A 20,347-nucleotide genomic window follows, 5' to 3' on the forward strand; every position below is an offset into this window, starting at 1 on the left:
AGCTTTTGTCCAGTCTGGTTGACTTCCATCCCAGTCGTAGCCCGTAACTGCTCTAGTAGGGGCATTGATTAATTCACCATGAAGATTGTTGCCTGATATATCGAAGATCCTGTCTGAAGACAAATCTTGCGCGAAATCGTAACGAGCAAGGACTCTGCCTCCAGGCCCTGTAGTCTCAAGGCAAGGGCTGTCAATCCGTCCATTAAAGAAGTTGACTGGACGGGAGAACTGTACTTCAGCAGTTTCTGCGAAGCTCGCAGCGAAAGCTAGTGTTTCGGATCCCTGAAATGATATCGGATTACTCAGCTTGGCCTCCAATTTGAATGGCATGCCAGCTGGCTCAGCAAGTTGAGGGAGAGGCTCCAGAATGACAGTGGCTTCATTCTCTCGTATGGCCACCGATGCTTTGACCCACCGCCGACATACTGGGCTGACATTTGTTTTCAGGATGTCCACAGCCTGGCCTGTGCCTACCCATACTTCTACTTGGCCTTGGAGATTGATTACCAAGGCAAGTCCCGATTTGAGCTCCGGGTTAAGATTAGAGATAACGGCCTGAATGTGTCCAGCTTCTGTTAGGTGCGGCTGGAAATGGAGTGATATCTTGACACCTTGGTTGGCAGAGATCGAAAGGCCTTTGTGGACGATGCCATACGAACCAGGGTGTGCGAGTTGAAATCTTCCTTGGGAAAGGCCACTAGGTGTCGCGGATATGTGCTGCAATTCTTGCTGTGGGGAATTTGGAATGTCAACACCCTGTACTACACGGAGCAGGCGATACCTATATTCTGGCTCCGTGCATGATACCTGCGGATGTCATGTCAGTTGAATTTGTTTTTGCCTCCAGTTTCAAGTGAATGCAGGAAATGCTTCATCCGGACCCAAAACACTGAGGCAAGATGAAGGTTTGTGCTTCCAGGATGGATGCATAATCCGACAAAGGGTTAGGACTCAGTGGCGCCAACCTTTACTTGTACAGTGTCACCTGGATTCGCAATCCACGGTTCGACATATCCGGTGATTTCTGGCGGATAGTCTTGGGGGGGCTGAGCAATGGTTGTCATGTCGGTCGCCCACGCAGTAATCGTGGATGTTGAGGAAAGAAAAGGCTTGTGGCGTCGTGCACTTCCACAGTGCGGACTGTTCAAAAGGTGTTAAAGGTAGGGGTCCCGCGGATACATGTAGACCTTCTTACATACAAATCAACATCTGTCGGGATCAATGAGACTCACAACCAGCAGCTATGCGGGGAGATCAGGGTCGATGCACAGTATCTCGACTAACCGAAAATTGACAAAATGGGGAGCATTCGCGCCATTGGTTATGGCCAACGTTATCAGTTTGATCCAGTCAACAGGGGTGGTTTGTAATGCCCCCTCGGCCTTCGACCTTGCTTAAGCGCGGTCAAAGTTGATAGGCTCGAGCAACGTTTCATGATAAGAGATAAAGTGATAATGAATATGGATCCCCCAACCAATAGTATAATCCAACTTCAGATTAGGGAATCGAGGCTTCATGGATGCAATAGTTGCAAATCAGCAGCCTTGATGAAGTTCACTGGAACATTAATTCTGTGAAATTCTACTTGACCATTGACATTGTGAGGGGGGGAGATATTAGCACCAATGTTCTAACCGCGAAAATGATTCATTCTCTTTGTTGCTAAGAGAGATTGAATTCATCATATCCTTGTCTTCTAGCACGCTCCAATTCTTTGGCATATGCCGGGATTCCACCTGTGTAGTTCAACATTTTGCGCTTCTTGCCCGGGACATTGGCCCCCATGTACCAAGAATCTGCCAGAGGAAACAATGTCTTGCTTGTGATGTCCTCGATGAGCCTTTCCCACCGTTCTTCCGCCGTTGGTTTTGGGTCAATCGTGCGTAAATTCTTCTGGCGAAGGTCTTTGAGGACTTCGACTAGCCAATCTCCTTGAATCTCGATGCAGCTCGGCCCGTTGGCAAACGCAGTTGGACCTTGAGGCCCGTACAACATGTACATGTTGGGATAGTCGGATACCATCATACCCAGTGCCGTCCGAGCACCACCAGCCCATTTCTCCCTCAGCAGGTTCCCATGCCTTGACTTGATATCAATGTTATTAAGTCCTCCGGTGATGGCGTCGAATCCTGTCGCCAGGGCAAGGACATCGAGTTCATGTAATTTGCCGTCCTTGGTCACAATCCCTTTCTCCGTAACAAAATCGACTGGAGTTGCTTGCAAGTCCACAAGCTGGACGTGCTTCTCGTTAAACATGTCATACCAGCGCCATTCGAGAGCAGGCCGCTTTGTGCCGAATGGATGCGGAGGAGTCAACGGTGCAAGAATACCGGCAATAGTAGGATTTTGTATGCGTTGACGCACTTTCTTGACCCAGAAGGTATACGCTTCGTTGTTTGCCTCAATATTAGAGAGGAGGTCGTTGTAGTTCGCCAGCCAGAAATGAAAACCACCCTTTGCCCACAGCTCATTGTAAAACGCCTCTCGCATTTCTGGAGTATCTGTAAACGTGCCTCGATCCGCTGAGTCGTAGAGATAACCAGCGAAGGTGGTGAGTCGTGCTCTGAATTGCTCTGGTAGTTTTCTTTTGCGCATTTCTTCCTCCTCGTCGTCCAGCTTATCTTGTAAGAGAGGCAGGGCCATGTTTGGAGTCCTTTGAAACACTGTCAAATGTCCAACAGAGTCCACAATTGTCTGCGCGATCTGCAAACCGGTGCTCCCGGTACCGATGACTCCAACCCTCTTGCCTTCGAGCTGAATGCCTTCATACGGCCAGAAACTGGAATGGTGAATTTCGCCTTTGAAGTTAGCCAGTCCGGGCCAATCGGGGAAAGATCTTTTGGCTGCAAATCCGGTAGCCATGATCAAGTGCTGTGATCGAAACTCTCGACTGTCGTCTGAAGAAACGATCCATTCTCCGTCCTTCTCAACCCATTCAGCAGCTGCAACCTTCGTATTCCAAATCGTGTCTTTACTCAAGTCTAGCTTTCTGTCGACATGGTGGAAATATTCCCGGATCTGTGGCCCGGACGGAAACATCTCAGGCCATGACCATGACCGCCATACTTCTGGTATGTCATACTCGTAGATAGGTACGGGGCTATCCACGCGAGCTCCCGGATAACAATTCCAATGCCACACTCCTCCATATCCGTTGCCAGCCTCTATTATTTTAACCTTGAAACCTGCGCTCCGCAGCTTATGTAGTAAGTAACACCCTGAAAATCCGGCACCGACGATTAGGACGTCGACCTTGGTCACTGCTGCAGTTGGTTCTGCAGTTCCCTTGGCCTGCAACTCAGTTTGCATTTTGAAGGAACTCTCGAGTCTGATGCTGGTATCTAACTTCTACCTACGGTGCCTATGTAGGTTCGTTTGAGCATACCTAGGGGCGGGCTTGAGGATAGGTATAACCGGCTGTTCCACAAAGTGGATTTCTTAAAAGCTCCTTAATGGGAGTACAGTAGCCCAACGTAATCTGAACATGCTCAAAACTTTCCCCTAATCGAGTTTAGTGCTACAGTGGAACTTGCCCCTCTGAATGGAGTATCTGCATTAGTATCGCTTGTGGGTTCGTGGGTAAATCCACGTTTACGTGGCCCATTGCCTTAGCAGGCGATGCGCTCATAATTTTTGCTGCCTTTGGTATTTGAATGCTCTGCTACGGGGGCACTATTTCAGACTATAGGGGCCTAATTCACTCAGAACGTGAAGCCTGGATTCAGAGATCAACATCTAGGTGCGACATGGTGACCTAAACTCTCTTTTCTTGGACCTGTGCACCTCCCCTTGGTCTAATACTGCATGCCACTATGCTAACTCTCCATTGTTTTGAATCTGGACCTATCTATATGCTTATGGAGGCGGCCCCTCGGCCCCACAACCGTGCCCATTACCACCGACGAGAACCTAATACTCGTACACGATGCTCAGTAACGGGTCCTTAGCTAAGAACAGACAACACGACCCTCGCAGACGGGAACTATGGATATATTCGTCGGAACAACAGTAGAGCGTGGAGCCTACCCCCAACCGGGTACCAGTCTTGATAGCGCAATTTCTTCCGACTCAGCTGCATTTGAAGCGAGTGCACCAGCCCCTGACGGGCCTGGATCATGATATGCAGTCACCAAACGTGCGTGATTTTTGGTAATTTCCAAAATGGTCCCCCCTGTGATTTGAATGTCTTGCTTCCCTGTTGCAGCTTCACTGATCTTGGAGCAGATAGAATCTCGCTCAATCAACGCCACCATGACGGTCGCCACTTCGGAGGGCTCAACCCAAATGTCACTCATTGGATCTATCATGGCGAGCTTCTCAGGGTTATCAGTGTATAATGGTGTTTTGATGATACCGGGGGCTACGGCAGCAATGCGAATGCCAACTCTGTGGAGTTTCGAAAGTGCTCGGACGAATCCCGTTGTCGCATGTTTCGAGGCGTCATACATTGGTGTTGCAAAACATGTATCTTGTGCACTGGTGCTTGAGATTATGATGATTGTCTTTGGCCCTGACTGAGACTTTAGGAATCGTGAAATGGCAATCTGGCTGGTGCGAATGGGGTGTACTAGATTGATGTCGAGCAAGGCATACCGACCCTCTTCGACTGTATCCCGGCTCTGTGGCGTTCCTGGAGGATACCAGAAGTTGCTGAAGTTCTATGATAATCAGGAATATGGTCAGCGTGGATTACAACAACGTACAGAGAGCAGCTAAAGTTCAATTTGGTTGAGAATAACACACAGGCTCGTAGACACCAGCGCCCGGGCAGACAATCTGCACCTCCCCAAATTCGGCCTCCGCCCTTTCGAACATGCGCTGAAGCTGTTTCCAGTCTCTCACATCCGTCTCTTGGAATACCGCACGCCCTAGAGAGAGTTGGGAGTTGGCATGCGCAGCCAGGACTTGTTGCGCTTCTGGACGCAGACTGATATCGGCAAACAAGACATTACAGCCACCTTCTAGTAGCTGCTGGGCAAATGCAAAGTTGATGCCACTACCAGCTCCAGTGACGATGGCAGTTTTGCCCTGTATTGAATGTGCCATGCTTTCTTCAATTCAGAGTAGAGCGAATGATGGATAACGCAACCTTTGGGTTTTCAGGCTACAGGTGAACATTCCAAGTCTGACTCTGACACCAACTTTGTAGTCAGTTACGGCATCGTGTTTCAAGAAATGCTCAGATTCGAGACTAGGTAGAGCTGTGCATGTCTTGAAGTAGTATGGCAGGAGATCTTGGCTAGGGCAGAATTGGTAATAATGATGAGCACTGTGCATGAAAGTCTAATGGGGAAGCCTAAGCCCAGGGTTATCGTGTTCTAGCCTTTTGATCCACTCTCGTTCCATGCGATGACATGATGTCTTTCGAACCACAATCAGAAGGCTTGCTGCGGTGCAATCCACTCAAGATTCCTTCATAAACTTACCATAAATGTAAACCGTTAGGCAAGCAGCTCCCCCTTGCCAATAGTTACTTTTCGAAGAACCCACGTGCGAAGCAATGCGTGCCCTTCGGTTTCATGGTCCTGGGGATCTTCGCCTCGAAAATGATATCAATGAGCCTCTTTGTGGGAAAGATCAAGTAAAGATTCAGCCGAGCTTCGTGGGAATATGTGGTACAGACCTTCATGAATATTCCTCCCCTACCTTCATTCCATCCAAGGAAAAGCCACATCCTGTGACGGGGGAGTCAAGGCCTGTTACCATCGGCCACGAAATATCAGGCATTGTCGTTGAGGTTGGGTCAGAAGTCAATCCTGATTTCATTTCACTGGGAGATAAGGTTGCAGTCCAGTCTACAATCTGCTGTTTCAACTGTACGTTCTGTAAAGAAGAGAATTATAACTGCTGCATAAAAGGCGGGTTTATTGGACTTTCAGGTGGCGGAGGAGGCATGAGCGATTTCCTCTGCGTCAATTCCAAGTTTGTTCACAAACTGCCGCCAGGTATTGGACTGGATATCGGTGGTGAGTGCCATCGCCTCCAATTTCCATAACCTTACTAAAATTGTTAGCCCTCGTCGAGCCTTTAGCTACTTCCTGGCGAGCAGTAACTGAGAGCGGCATTCGGCCAGGAGACCACGTTCTCATTTTCGGGGCAGGTCCACTCGGCCTTGGAGTCATTCAATGCTGCAAAGCAAGAGGAGCCAAAAAAATTATTGTCGCGGAAGTCTCATCTCGACGCCAAATGCTCGCCCGAGAATTTGGAGCCACACATGTTGTAGACACAAATGAGGAAGACATTGTGAAGGTGGCTCGAGATCTCAGTGACGACGGACAGGGTCCCCAAATCTCAATTGACTGTGCAGGACTTGCCGTTACTTTGAAGTCAGCTTGCCTCGCAACGAGGCCAAGGGGAATCGTCGTAAACGTTGCGATCTGGGAGAAGGCTGTTGAGTTTAACCCCAACCTTTTGGTTTTTGGAGAACGCAGATACCACTCGGGTACGTGTCTTCACAGCCTAGCAGCTCCTTCTCGATACATACACTGACAACGGCACTCTCGAGCAGTTCTAGGCTATTCGCGGGAAGATTTTCAAGGTGTGATCCGGGCTATTGAAGCTAGGCTGCTGACCCCACAAGCCATGATTACAAGGACTATCTCTATTGATAGAGTAGTTGAAGACGGATTTTCTGCTTTGATACAGCATAAGGATCGAGAAGTGAAGATACAAATCGACATGAGCAAGTGACTAGGTGCCAAATGACGAAAGGTATCTGGTAAAGACGATGAGATATCATTCGCTATTAGTTTCTGAGGAACGAGCCGAATAACTATCACGCAGTATACCGCCCAATGAAGTATGAAGATACGCATTGCGCCTTGTACCATGGCTTCTTGCTTTGTCAGCTAAGAACACATAGTAACAGCAAAGATCGTGAGCGAGCAATTATCGCCGGTCATCAATGACACTTCACTATATCCTATCTCCCAACCCTAGATTCTATAAGTCAAACTTCCTCCATAAGCACTGCTAAGATGCCTTAGAATTGTCATATTGATGAAGCCGACTAATCCCTTCAAGCACATATATATTCATGGTGCTGTTGTAATGTGGATGGCCAGCTGCGATCATCTTTCCAGAGGCGTTGTAGAAGTTGCAGCATCAAAGGAATATTTTTGAAGCCGATGATTTGCATCTGTTGTTCCAGGTGGTTCGCAAAAAACTGCCGTAATTGTTCATTCATCGACGCTGCAGCGCAGTTAAAATATACCCATGTCAAATAATGATCAAGGTCCGTTAAGTCACGAAACTCTTGGAGCTGTGACTTGAAGGATTCCAAAGTCGGATCCAGATCCAGGTAAGGGTCTTCCGCCTTCTGAAGCCAGACTGAGACACTAAGCCGGAGGCAATACGCTAAAAACGAAGCATTAGGATGGCGGTCACTCCTGGAGGCAAAGTCATCCAGGAATTTCAATCCTTCGGTCGCCATGTCTCTCTGCTCCTCACCAGGATCGAAGTATGGCAAACAGAGGACCAGTAATCTAGGTTAATGGCTATCAGTGGCATTCCTTTCGGCGCCATAAGTATGGCCGGCACTCACAGTCCCATTTGTTCAGCTAGGAACGTTCCAAGACAATCATTGACGAGGTCCGAGGACTTCATCATATAGTATAGATTTCTCAAAATGGGGGCGAGAATTCTGAAATAATTTTGAGCGGAGACCATATCGTCATATATCATAATCATGATAACGGCTATGGCGGAAAGACGTGTTTCCCACGAGTTTGGCGTCCCACATATTCCATGGGCTTTGCGCAGCAAGCCAGTGATGGCGGACGATTTGTATCTCTCGGCTTTGACCCCAAACTCAGCATTGCCGTAATATGCTAGGCGATGGAAAGCTGTGGCCGCCATGGCAGCAAAGACATCGGGTGATTCAATCGCAAATGGTGCAAGCAGAGTGAAGAATTCGTTTCTGGAATTTCTCGTCGGGATGAACCATCGTGATACATCAACAGCAACTGTGAAATTGTTAACTCATTGGATAGAACACACTGGGTTGGAGTTTCTCCTGACAAAAATGGATGGCCCATTGGTCCTCACGACAAGAGGGTACCACTGTAAACGGGACTCGCCTCTCAATATCAGTGGTGAGGGTATGAATTCGGGCTAGACATTGATCTGAGGTCGTGTTCTCTGACAGATCTATCAATTCTGCGGCACTGTTGAAGTCGAGTAGAGGATGTGTAGTAGAGGGAGATGTGTTTCGTTGTTCGCTTTTTTGATTGCTTGGGACGTCTTTTGCTAACCGCCTACTGTGACGACCTCTTCCATCCTTAGAAAACGTATCGAGCTTGACTGGTTTGGCCCAGCGATATCTGATACCTAAGCCGGAACATTCGAGGTCTGTCCGAGCACATTTAAGACACCGGGGTTCTGTACGATCACAACTAATGCGACGTCGCGAACACTGGTAACATCCTAGAAAGTGAAGAGGGAGAGCGTCAAAGAGCGGGCCTCACAACAGCGGGCCTGTTAGGCAGACGATAATATTCACTTACCAATAACACGCCTCGGCATTCTAATCCTGTAAATATTGTCTAACTACACGTGATGAGACTTCAGAGTTCTTGCGACAGTCAGCCTTGAGTGATAAATCGAGGTGTTTGGGGTAGACCCTCAGGGAGGAAAATCAACTAGCTGCTGGTGGTTACAAATATGAGGACCCCGCATAAACCGCGGAAGAACTCTAGTTCCAGGTTTGAGTAGATAAGGCGAAGCGGATACGTTCGAGTGCTCACATCTGTTGCCTCTTTGAGAGTCGCCAAGAAGTATTACCGCGCGCTCTACTCCGATATTTTCAACTGCGAGTACCTTTAATCTCCACCCCTTGACCCTCCACGGTCAGAGGGCCCGTCCTTATCACTACTAAGGCGCTCCGTGTGTTGCCCAACATTGCCAAGTGCGAGTCCAAGCCGGTCAAAAGACCTTCCTGTGTCGCTCTAACACGGGCGAGCGACATATCACGTAGCTAGGGAATATCTACTGATAAATTTAGGTTGTGCTTCGGTATCAAAGTAAAGTTTGCTGATCGATATCATTGACCTCTCACGTCGAATCAATAGAGACTGCTGGTATTTATCGATTTCGACAAAGGGCAAAAGCCTCTCCATCCGGCCACCAGGCTCGGGAGTAGAAACGGAGGGTTTATTCTTTCTATGACTTGTGGAAGAATACATAAAAACTCCATCTTGCAAGTGACAACGAGTATGGCTGATCTTACTTGACTGTTGCCATGGCCGAAGAGGTGAGTCTAGTCAAAGTTGAGATCATCTTACCTAAAGTGTTGTCTGACTCAAACAGAAAACCTTGAAATTAACACTGTATTGCTTACCTGGTTCGCTTATCATCAATATTCTCGACAAACATCGCCTGTGCTTATCAAAGCCAGTACCCTAGCAATTGACACTCCCAACAGGGCGGCCACAATCTTCATGTTGCATAATAGTCATTGTGTGCATAGTTTCACAACTGAATCGGAACAGGAGACTTCCCATGGCGGAAGCCCAAAAAATACTTAGACGCCGCCAACCATGATAGGACCTAGACATACCGCGCTTACCCGAGGATATGGATTTTCACCGAATCCAATGCCAAAGGTGTGGTCATCGGTGTGGCTACCATTACTACCATCGATATTGGCTGGCTGCAGGTTGTCCCAATTATATTCATCAGGATTGGATACCTGTTCTACATGGTCTTCTCATTCCTGGTTTCATAGCCATTGCCTGGCTTTGCTTTCACTTTCCCGGTACCCTTGCGGCTCCCCTGGAAGAAGTTGCGAGGATTTTTGGCGATTTAGACGAGATTAGCATCTCTCTAAACACGTTGAAGGACGATATAATTACGAGTAAGGACCAATTGGACACAGGCTATACAGAAGCTTCACTCCATGAGGACAAAGCCTTGGTGCTCGAGAGTGCAGATCTTCTGGTTGGAAAATTGTAGTCGTTCTCACCAACAGCACTGGATATATAACTAGTATTTACATGTTCATGCAACGAGAGGTGGCTCCTAGAAATGAAAGATCTACAGGAAATAAGCTTAGCTAGGGTGGGTTATGGTAGTAGCTACACACTTATGGTTTTTCAACATCTACATTAATGATATTAATGATAAGGAGAAAATCGAGAATGAAATTTATTACTAGGAAACCAGCCCTAGACTATAGCCAGATTGCGGTCGGTCATACTGATCCTTGGTCCATATCATACCAATTAACATGGATATTAGTGAATAAATTCAACATTTAGAGTGCCTAAATGTGCATATATACTAGCTAGGTTCATCCATTCTGAGGGAATAGGGAAAAATATCTGAGCAGAGGCAACCTTCCGACCCAAATGGTATGCAGTATATCCTCATTCAGACATTTGACCTAGTCGGTGACAGCAGTTGTCGAAAGATAATAGTTCTTCTTTGCGTAGAGGAACCAATTGGTAGTGAATACAATTGTCACTGCGGCAATGACTGCGACAGTATAGTTCATGGATGCCGCTGTGATGGGCACATACTGTGGAAAACAAAGGAAAACGATCATGATGCTCATCCAAATCACAGCAACCCAATTGAGAACACGGCCATATTTGCCAAGATTGAAGTAGTGTGGAACCCCCGAAATCTTCTGTCTATCCCACGGCAAGCATTATCTGCCAACAGGGGCAGACAGTCAAGCTTCAGCCCCGGGACCATACAAAGCCCAATTGCCAAATGAATATATCTCTCATCACCAAAAGCTGCGCACAGATGTCAAACCTAGGATATGGTCTGAGACTGTCCTGGACGCAGATCAGAGGCCTTGACAACCCTGACCCGCCACGGCGTCAAAGACACCAGCCGAAGGCTGAACTGCTATCTCTAGATGCAGGATCCGACATAGAAGTGGGCAGGCATGTCTTGAGCCCTTTTACGGACTTGTCGCAAGCGGAAGTGGTCGAGCCCTTCCAGGAACCGGATAATGCGAACTCTGCAGGACAGGGAACGTCGTCCCAAGAACAGCCGTGTCCGACCAACAGCGCGTTATCTTATTTTTGGTAGTCAGGCACGGAGACCTTGAAACCAACAGCCTCTTGGTTGATCGGATTTCTGACATCGTTGTTCTTGATCTTGAAGACGCGATTTCGAGACATATCGAGATCGTATCCACCTGACGTTGATATCTGTGTTTCCTTTGTGATGTAACCAGTTCCATGAGGATTAAGATGTGCATCCCGAGGCAATGGAACGCACTCGTCGTAGCTGAAAGTGTTGTTCGGACCATCAATCATAGGGTCGACTCGTAAGGAAAAGATGTGCTGATGATGTGCAGCAAGGACACCAGGATGAACGACTGTACCCCAGGGAACTTGGACTCCTTCATCGATTGGCTGTGTGGAGAGTATGCCGGTAGCGCGTACTTCGTACACAACATCACCAGCCTGAGTGAAGATGAACATCAGAATATACTCGTAGTTGGAAACAGTCATGATAGACTGTAAAACCAGCTCGCGTGCCCTCACGACGGAGGCATTGCCAGTTCGGTAGTTGGTATGCTTCCATCCGATGCCATAATCCTGTGGTGTTTTAGCTTCGTCACTGGAATTAGGAAAATGATTCCTACCTGTTCGTGGATGCAAACACAATTGTTCTTTTCGATGACATCTCCAATGGAGCTACTGATTACACTGGACAGGTAGTAGATAGCCCCGAGGCAGTCGCAAACCAACTAAAGATCATTTGCCGTTAAACCTGCCCCCGCATCCCCAAGATCAAAAGCGGCCTTCTTGTGGTAATGAGGCCTAGGATCTGCATAGGGGACATTCATATCGGACAGTGCCATGCGATAGAACAGGGGACGACCATCGTATCTGACCTGGTAGCAGTCATCAGTAAAGGCCAAAAGCCCAGGTGGAAAAAAACCTACGTCATGGAGGACCATTCCTTCGCGTTGGTTAAAGCCAACTCTGAACCTCCATTTTTGCCATTCAATCAGGTGAGTCCCAGCAAAACGGTAACAGTGAAACTGGCGCCTTCGGGCTGAACGACGCGTAGAATTTAGTTCCACCTCCCTAAATTAGTAAGATCCTGCTGTTTATGAGTGTATATAATACACTTTTAGCTAGATATGCCTATAAGGATAATGCTTATTTACCCGCTATAGGGAGCTAGGGTTAACAAGGGTCATCGGTTGGTGTATCTAGGTGTAGGGTAGATATCTAGGAGGAGAGGATAGAAGGTCTAGAAGTGGGAGAAGTAGGCCACCTGTGCCAATGTGCCAAGGCCCCAGTAGCGGAGGGAGGCGCCCGCCTTGACTCCTCCCTAACTCCTCCCGGAGAGTGCCTCTAAGGAGTGCTTACAGGAGTGCCTATAGGAGGAGTGCCTATAGGAAACTCCCTTAAGGACGCTTTAGGGATACTTATACGGAATCTTTTAAGGAATCGCTTAAGGAATCGCTTAAGGAGTCCGTCATATCCCGTGACTACACGTGTTGCATCACGTAAGTGCTATGACTAACTAGGAAGGTGCAAGGGTTGGATGAGGGCTACATCTACTCCTCCTCCTCCTCTTCCTCCTGTTTCTGGCTCAGCTAACATCCAAGAGAAATTCCCTAACTGCATTTTGCGATTCGGCGGAAAAGTGTTGGACGCTTAACTTTTCAATATCGAAGTTGAGGATGTCAAGGATTTCTTGATTAGAACCTTATTCTACTACTCCAGAAACGTAGTAAGAAGAGAGTGTCGGTCCATCTTGCTGGACAATATAAGGAGCAAGTAAGTCGAACTTCCGGCAGATCTGGCTTAGACTGGGATTGCGCTCGACCTTTTTGACCATTTGTTCGACCACTCCGCCACTTTTCCAAGTCCCTGCAGAGTTCCCATGGTAAAAGCTCAAAGTAGCCAATTCGCTAGGCTGAGACCTCAGAAATGCCAATGGACATTGGGGTGAGACCTTGTTCCACAGTGTCGCTATTGAATGTGGAGGAGATACTCAAAGATCTCCACTCTTGAAGAATTTCTGACCTTTGAAGGTGAGCCAATGGACCAGTCCTTTCGCTTCCTTTTTGCTATCGGCTTTGAATTCATGTATCATCATCTCCGGCTTCACAGCTGATGTGTTGACCAGCATGGACCCTTCAGCATCCAGTGCCACGGCTTGCACCGTCTTGACGCCAATACGGTTGACGGTCAGCGATGTCTCGAAACCCTCTCGCTTGACTTCACCCATAAACGAGCGACGATCCTCATGGACTTCGTAGAACCGCCAAACCTTGGTTCGAGTGTCACCATTCCAGGAAACATAGACCTGAGTTGAGTTCTGGTCCTCCAAAGCAACAATCGCAGGAGCTTCGGTGGGGATGCCGGTCCAGTTATAGCGGAAACCCCGGTAGTTCTCCACTGCAAGCCCAAGATAACCAGAATCCATGTAGGTATGGAAGATTGGGGTGCCATCCGACTTAAACTCCGTCATGGCCCCCTCGGAACCCCAATTCACCATGACGTTGCCATTCGGAAGCAGTTGGGTAGAGCCTTGGGACTTTGACAAAAGATCATCCGGCGGGTGGAAGGCTTGTACAATTGATGCTTCCCAGACCTCAGTGTCAACCTCGATGATTTTGCCTCTGGAAATGTTGTAGAAGTGCACCTCGTGACCGTGGCCATCTTCAGTGCCATGCGCTGAGTTGTCGTAGATACTGATGATCTCCTTAGTACCGTTTTCTGATCTGCCTTGGAATCTGGCGTGATGCTGGAAGGCAAATTCGACCTCAGGCCCCATTTTGAAGTCTGAGGATTTCCCAGATAGTTGCCAGATTATCTCTCCAGTTTTTCCATTGATCTTGTAAGCCGCGTTCGCGTCTCGAGCAGAGATAAGATAGTTGCCCTGATCATCTTTGTCGACAGAGTTAATGTGAAAGTAATCCCATGCATCAGAACTGTTGTACCCAGCGCCAGCTTGGCCAGGGTTTAAAGGAAGATAGCCCTCTGAATCCTTGTTAGCTGTCTGTTACACCAGCGAGGTGCCGACAAACCTGATGGATCCACATGGTCCAGGCTGCTCCATTCGAAAAGAACAGCGCCTGTCTCAATGTCCAGTTCTATCACACAGAGTTAGCTATGAACGGTCTAGGATAGGGGACAACGGACCTTGAAACCGAGCATCTACAATCCATTGCTGTTCCTCGCTACCACCATATGCGGTCAAGTTATAAGGAACAGGATGATATATTTGAATCAATGCAGTCTCCTCGTTAATGATGTGAAACTCGTGCTTGTCAGTCAGTCGATGGTTTCCGGCTCGGAGTTCGCGAATGGTTTCATAGTTCTGATTCAGAAACGTGGTATGGCCGTGCCCATGGCCATAAGCGGCGTTATGGCTTCCTTCAAAGCAGAAGAGGATGTCCTGTCCCTTATACCGAGCAGCTTGAAAATTGGTTGCCCAAATGGAGAAATAGGTGAAACCAGACCAAACAAGATCTCCGTTGTCAGTGAAGATGTAAGGTGCAGCCTGCGCTGGTCCATGATGAGTGCCTTCAGGGTATCCCGCAAACGGTGCCATGAACAGGTAGCCTTGTTCTACCTCCTTCGTTGCGGGAATGGTGATATTCAGCCGTGGTGGAGCAAGGTCTGGTCGAGACTTGAACTGCCAATCAGCTGTTGCAGTGGGCACCATGGAGATCACCATGGAGATGAGCTTTAGGGACTCCTTTAGAGAAGGCATTGTCACAGTGCGAAGGGATCTAGGATGGTGTAAACAGTATGAGCGTCTCATCAAAGGTAGGGGATGGCGGGATCACCTCTTCTAATACCGACACCAGCGAACACAATGGTCCAATAAGGTCTCTACAAGGCCTTCGGAGTAGAGTTGCGACGTTTTCTCAGTGTTTGACGACCTGATTTCGTAATCTAATCTTTTGCAGCCCAGCAACTCATCCCATTATGTGCAAAAATTCGCAACATTTTAGCACCTTAACGAGTGGACATTCGGTCCGTGAGTAGACGATTGCTACTTGACGGACTTCTAATCCGGCGGTTTGATCAACCTTACTCCAGGTGCGGGCCCTCCGTTACGGACATCGACCCCGAGATGCTCGCCGCCTCAATCGCAGGTCCAAGCACCAAGTGTCCTTGGCAGGGCGCTTCAAGGACAACACTCACTGAATTGTCATCAAAACCGAATGTGAAGTCGAGAGCAGTGTCCTACACATGAGATTAGTTGTTCCGCACTTGAATGTTCAAAAGAACTCCTTGGCCGCTCGGACGATTGAAGCTGCAGAATGAGCCTCCCGGGTTTACTTTCTTCTATTGGGTGTCGATATACCATGGAAGCGTAACTGCATCACTCAGATTCTCGGAAGTACATCATTTCCATTCCTCTTGCGAGGTGATTATACTATGGATTCATTTCCTTCCTTGGTACAAGTTATAGATGAGGAGTCACCGCACCCTGCTGGTACTGACACGATAACAACTGAGACTACAAACCTACTACCAGGTACCCATCGTCTGACGAGACCAGAAGATGAGAAATGGCGCCCGGGGCATGGGTTTATCTGGGTCGAGATCGGTAAGGTAATCCAAGAGTCTTGATAGTTATGGAACTGAGAATACTTAAAGCGATTTTCTCCAACGTCTTCCTCTCGGGGTTTGATGGAACGATCACAGCCTCGACGTACGCGGTCATTGGATCCGAGTTCAACGCAGCGAATACGATATCATGGCTTACTACATCGTACTTGATCACCAGCACGGCATTCCAACCTCTATATGGGCGCTTTTCCGACATTCTCGGTCGTCGAACTTGCTTCTTCACAGCCACATTGACTTTCATGATTGGATGTCTTGGTTGTGCCCTTGCTCCTGACATCATCACTTTGAATCTGATGAGAGCACTGACAGGTCTGGGTGGTGGTGGCCTTATGACAATGGCGACCATAATCAATTCAGATATGATTCCCTTTCAAGAGCGCGGGATGTACCAGGCCACACAGAATGTTCTCCACGGATTTGGTTCCATCTGTGGAGCATCTTTGGGAGGTGCCATCGCTGACAACATCGGTTGGCGATGGTGCTTCTTGTGTCAGGTGCCTGTTTCAATGTTTGCGTTTATCGTTGGCCATTTCGTTATAAAAAGAGAGGCAAAAAGAACAATCAGCGAACGGAACCTGCACGTCACAAAGCAAATCTCGAAGTGGAAACAAATTGACTTGACTGGAGCCATACTCTTAGTGCTAGGGCTGTCCGCGCAGCTAGCAGCAATGAGCATGGGTGGGAACAATCATCCTTGGAGCGATAGCAGGGTTGTCATTGCGCTGACTTCCAGTCTGATTCTTCTGATCATCTTCGTCGTCGTCGAGGCTCGAACCAAATCAATACCAGTGATGCCTATTAGCATGCTGAAGGGCACTCTTGCGATTTCAAACCAAATCAGTAATATATGTGTTGGAATGGCGGCATATTCTGTAAGTGCAAACCTGATCCCCCAATTATAAAGTGTACTGAATTTTCAAGTTCTTGTTCATCCTTCCTCTATTCTTCCAAGTGGTACTTCGAGACAGCGCATCCCATGCCGGGATACGATTGGTAGTACCATCGCTAGCTACACCTGCAGGTGGGCTGCTGTCTGGTATCATCATGTCTCGCTGGGGTCGGTTGAGTGAGCTTGTGAGGCTCGGCTCGCTGCTCATGATGGTAGGCAACGGCTTAGTGGCTACACTGAAGTTCAATGACCTACCGTGGAAATATCTCTTCTACCTGATACCCGCAAATTTCGGGCAGGGTATGTCATATCCAGCAATTCTGTTCACGTTCTTGAGCGCTTTTGACCATAGTGGTGAGTTAACGAGAAAATGAGGGACCCATAACATTACTGATTAGTTTCAAGAGCAAGCTGTCGCAACTTCGATGGTGTATCTCTTTCGGTCAATGGGAACGGTTTGGGGAGTTGCTGCATCTTCTGCACTTTTGCAGAACATTCTCACAAAACGTTTACCGTTGGCATTGGAAGGCGTTGTTGATAAAGAAAAGGTTCGACTGCTCCACTGTCCTATAAATCCTCGGGGCTGATATGCATAGATCATCAACGAGATCCGCCATTCGGTTGCCGTCCTGGAAACCCTCCCGCCTGAGGTCCAATTGCTGGCACGCCATGTCTACTATGACGCGTTGCGATATGCATTCATTGCTAATACTGTCGTAGCAGCGATTGCCTTACTGGCAGCGATTTTTGCACGGGGAAAAGGGCTTCAGCGCGCCTAGTGGGTTTAGGGGTTCTATATAAGGTCTTAAACCAAGATTCACTTCCCTCTTGGTACAGATTCAGGAAAGTTCTCAAGTGAATGTCAAAGGAAAATCCATGGTCGAGGTTGTTGTGGTTGTGGAAAGCCAGATTATTGATATTGAGAGTATAAGTGCCACCATGTTAGATCGTACGCAGATCCATCTTCTTCGACAACTCTTCCAAAGCTGATGGGTGGTTGCTAGGAGCATTTCTACATCAGGTGGTTTCTGAGTCTCTATTCTTTAGTGCTCACTGACGCCCAGTCGAGCATAGTCAATGTCGTTTCAAAGGTCCTCGAGCCAAACCGGCTTGGCGGCGGGTAAACGATAAGGGCCAGGTCTGCCAGAAGACGAATTATTAAGAACATCGGGGTATAACTCCGTGCATGGGGACATGCGCCAACGCATGATGTGAGGGCTATGTCTGTCTATCGTCCGTAACAGAAGTCGAATGCCCGTCATATCCAATAACACGATGTCTCAAAGGAGCTACAGAATAATAATTGTTTGGTGGAGAGATAAGACAGGTGGATACTAGATCTCGGAACTGAACCCCCGCTTACTCTTCTTAACAGGGTCTCAGCCCCCTGCGTTATCAGTGCAAACCTCTGTGCGATGGGCATGTCCCCTTGTCAGCTATCTTACTTTCAGCCTTTGATCATCTCAGTCGACCATTGCTAAAGTTGCATTAGCGATTCCGGACTGATGACATGAGAAAACGATCCCACATCCGAATACCGGATCCATTTGAAGTCTTTTGAGTGCGGACTCCTACCCCGGAGGCTTTGGGAAGATCGATAGCTGATGTTCATGATGGATGGCATTAAAACAGCACTGTATGGAGCTGCGTGATGTTCTTATTTCATACCTCGTAACCCGCTTGCTCCTATTGAAAGATGATTTCAAAACGACTCTTCGGGCAGCGGGTGAACTAAAGCATTCGCGCAGCAGGAAGTGTATTCGGGTACGCGGAGCTGATTATTTCTTTTCCAACACACAATGTCTATCTCCAAACAGGAGAAAGTACCTGCGGAAAAAGGAATGTCAGCCTTCACTGGGGAAGACGGAAGAAACAACGCTTCTCCTATCGAAGAGGGCAGCATTCATCCTTTGGGCTTGGACGAAGCCGGCGAGCATGTCAAGGGTACTTTTACTGGATCGACCGAGCAACACCCCTTTGCTATACCAGCAAATGCAGAATATTGGAGACAAGTTTACGAAGTGGCGAAATACGAAGGTAGACATCGATTTGACCCGTTCTTTCAATGGGGCCCGACCGAAGAAAAAAAGCTGGTTCGAAAGGTAAGGATGCTTTAAGCAGCTTCAGAGTTGCTGATCGACTGACTCCCGTCCCTCAAGCTCAATCTTTATATCATGGTCTGGGTCTGGGTCATGTTCTCGTCTCTGGATCTGATTCGAAGGAACCTGAACCGTGCAGTATCGGACAACATGGTACTGTGGACTCCTGAACTTGTTTTGTACGAAAAGCTTACATTTGCAGCTCAATGAACTGAACATGGATACAAACGACTTCAACACAGGTCAAACTATCTATCTAGCCTGTTTCTTGGCTGCCGAGCTTCCTGGGGGGTTGATCAGCAAAAAGATTGGACCGGATATCATGACACCAATTTGCATCATCTCCTGGGGATTAATCTCCGCCTGTCAATGTGCCGTGACCAACAAAGCTGGGTTCTTTGTCACACGTGCAATGCTTGGTCTATCCCAAGGAGGCTTCATACCTGAAATGGTCCTCTACCTATCGTATTTCTTCAAGGGAAATGAGCTGCCCATCCGGCTATCAATTTTCTGGACTGCAATCCCTGTCACACAGATCATAGGCTCCGTCCTTGCTGCGGGACTTCTTCGAATGAGAGGTATTGCCGGGTGGTCAGGATGGCAGTGGCTGTAAGAACACTCTGACCAAGGAAAGTGCAAGTCCACACTCTGACTCCGAATAGGTTTTTGATCGAAGGCCTCATGAGTGTTTTGATTGGGCTCATCACCTTCCTAGTCATGCCCGCCAGTGTCACTGAAACACGCAAGATATGCCGAGGCAGAGCCAGCTGGCTCTACGGAAAGTCTGGGTGGTTCACGGAGCGTGAGGAAAAGGTGCTAGTCAATCGCATCCTCCGCGATGACCCGTCCAAGGGTGATATGAATAATCGGCAAGCGGTTAATCTCAAGGGCATTTGGAAAGCCATTGCAGACTATGATCTTTGGCCAACATATTTGGTGAACCTCTGTCTGCCGATTCCCCTTCTTGTTCTAAATCTAACCTTGCTGCAGCTGGGCATCACTGCTTTCATTCCTTTTCAGCCTGCTGCTAATTACCTCTCACTGACGCTCCGCACTCTGGGTTATACTGTATTCGAGGCCAACATGTTGGCCGTCCCAGGATACTTCCTATTTCTTGTCAATGTAAGGCTCTCAGTGGCATGTCAGGCCGATGACTGATTCTCCACTAGATCCTTGTCATTGTGTGGTTGAGTGAGAGATTCAACGAACGCCTTTTCTTCTCAGCTGTTAGCAATATCTGGGTCCTTCCATTCCTCATCGGCCTCGTGGCAATCCCGCGTACCGCTAGTCCATGGATCCGATATGCCCTTCTTACTGGGGTCAACGGCGAACCATACAGTCAGTGATCCCCTTGGGTGCCAAATGTAAGCCCAGCTAATATCAACGGCAAAGCCCATGCAATTCTTGTTGGAATGATATCGCGCAATTCAAACAGTGTGGGAACTCGCGCTGTCTCAGCAGCTATATATGTGAGTCAACATGAAAACAGCATGACGGACTACGCTAATACCAGGGACAGAACATCTGCTATCAAATCGGCTCGATTTGTGCAGTCAACATCTATCGTGAGAATGATCGTCCGTACTGTGAGTAGCGTCTCAGAGCCAGTTTCAATTTTAAAGAGCAGAGCATGACTGATTTTCCTCCCAGACTATCGTGGAAACCACATATTGGTGGGGTTAGCTTCGGCCAATATACTCATTAGGGTTAGGGTTAGGGTTAGGGTTAGGGTTAGGGTTAGGGTTAGGGTTAGGGTTAGGGTTAGGGTTAGGGTTAGGGTTAGGGTTAGGGTT

At 48.0% G+C, this 20,347-nt stretch overlaps 4 protein-coding genes across 4 annotated transcripts; 2 read left to right on the forward strand and 2 right to left on the reverse strand.

The window, feature by feature from the left end:
• Positions 1-5,500: 5,500 nt before the first annotated feature.
• Positions 5,501-6,690, forward strand: PV10_03671 (uncharacterized protein; the record flags this gene model as incomplete). Its single annotated transcript, XM_016368149.1, has 3 exons — positions 5,501-5,966; positions 6,014-6,442; positions 6,509-6,690. The coding sequence occupies 3 exons, from the start codon at positions 5,501-5,503 to the stop codon at positions 6,688-6,690; spliced, it is 1,077 nt and encodes a 358-aa protein (XP_016227667.1).
• A 212-nt stretch (positions 6,691-6,902) lies between these two features.
• On the reverse strand, positions 6,903-7,857 carry PV10_03672 (uncharacterized protein; the record flags this gene model as incomplete). Its single annotated transcript, XM_016368150.1, has 2 exons — positions 6,903-7,484; positions 7,544-7,857. The coding sequence occupies 2 exons, from the start codon at positions 7,855-7,857 to the stop codon at positions 7,019-7,021; spliced, it is 780 nt and encodes a 259-aa protein (XP_016227668.1). The 3' UTR covers positions 6,903-7,018.
• A 3,170-nt stretch (positions 7,858-11,027) lies between these two features.
• PV10_03673 (uncharacterized protein) lies at positions 11,028-11,920 on the reverse strand (the record flags this gene model as incomplete). Its single annotated transcript, XM_016368151.1, has 4 exons — positions 11,028-11,555; positions 11,603-11,666; positions 11,709-11,854; positions 11,906-11,920. 4 exons carry the CDS (start codon positions 11,918-11,920, stop codon positions 11,028-11,030), a joined length of 753 nt encoding a protein of 250 aa, XP_016227669.1.
• A 6,334-nt stretch (positions 11,921-18,254) lies between these two features.
• Positions 18,255-20,148, forward strand: PV10_03674 (uncharacterized protein; the record flags this gene model as incomplete). The annotated part of the gene is made up of 8 exons (XM_016368152.1): positions 18,255-18,557; positions 18,615-18,707; positions 18,757-19,163; positions 19,217-19,490; positions 19,545-19,676; positions 19,724-19,892; positions 19,947-20,023; positions 20,074-20,148. The coding sequence occupies 8 exons, from the start codon at positions 18,255-18,257 to the stop codon at positions 20,146-20,148; spliced, it is 1,530 nt and encodes a 509-aa protein (XP_016227670.1).
• Between the last annotated feature and the right edge of the window lie 199 nt (positions 20,149-20,347).

Source organism: Exophiala mesophila (genome assembly GCF_000836275.1).
Source record: "Exophiala mesophila strain CBS 40295 unplaced genomic scaffold supercont1.2, whole genome shotgun sequence".
NCBI classification, from domain to species: domain Eukaryota; kingdom Fungi; phylum Ascomycota; class Eurotiomycetes; order Chaetothyriales; family Herpotrichiellaceae; genus Exophiala; species Exophiala mesophila.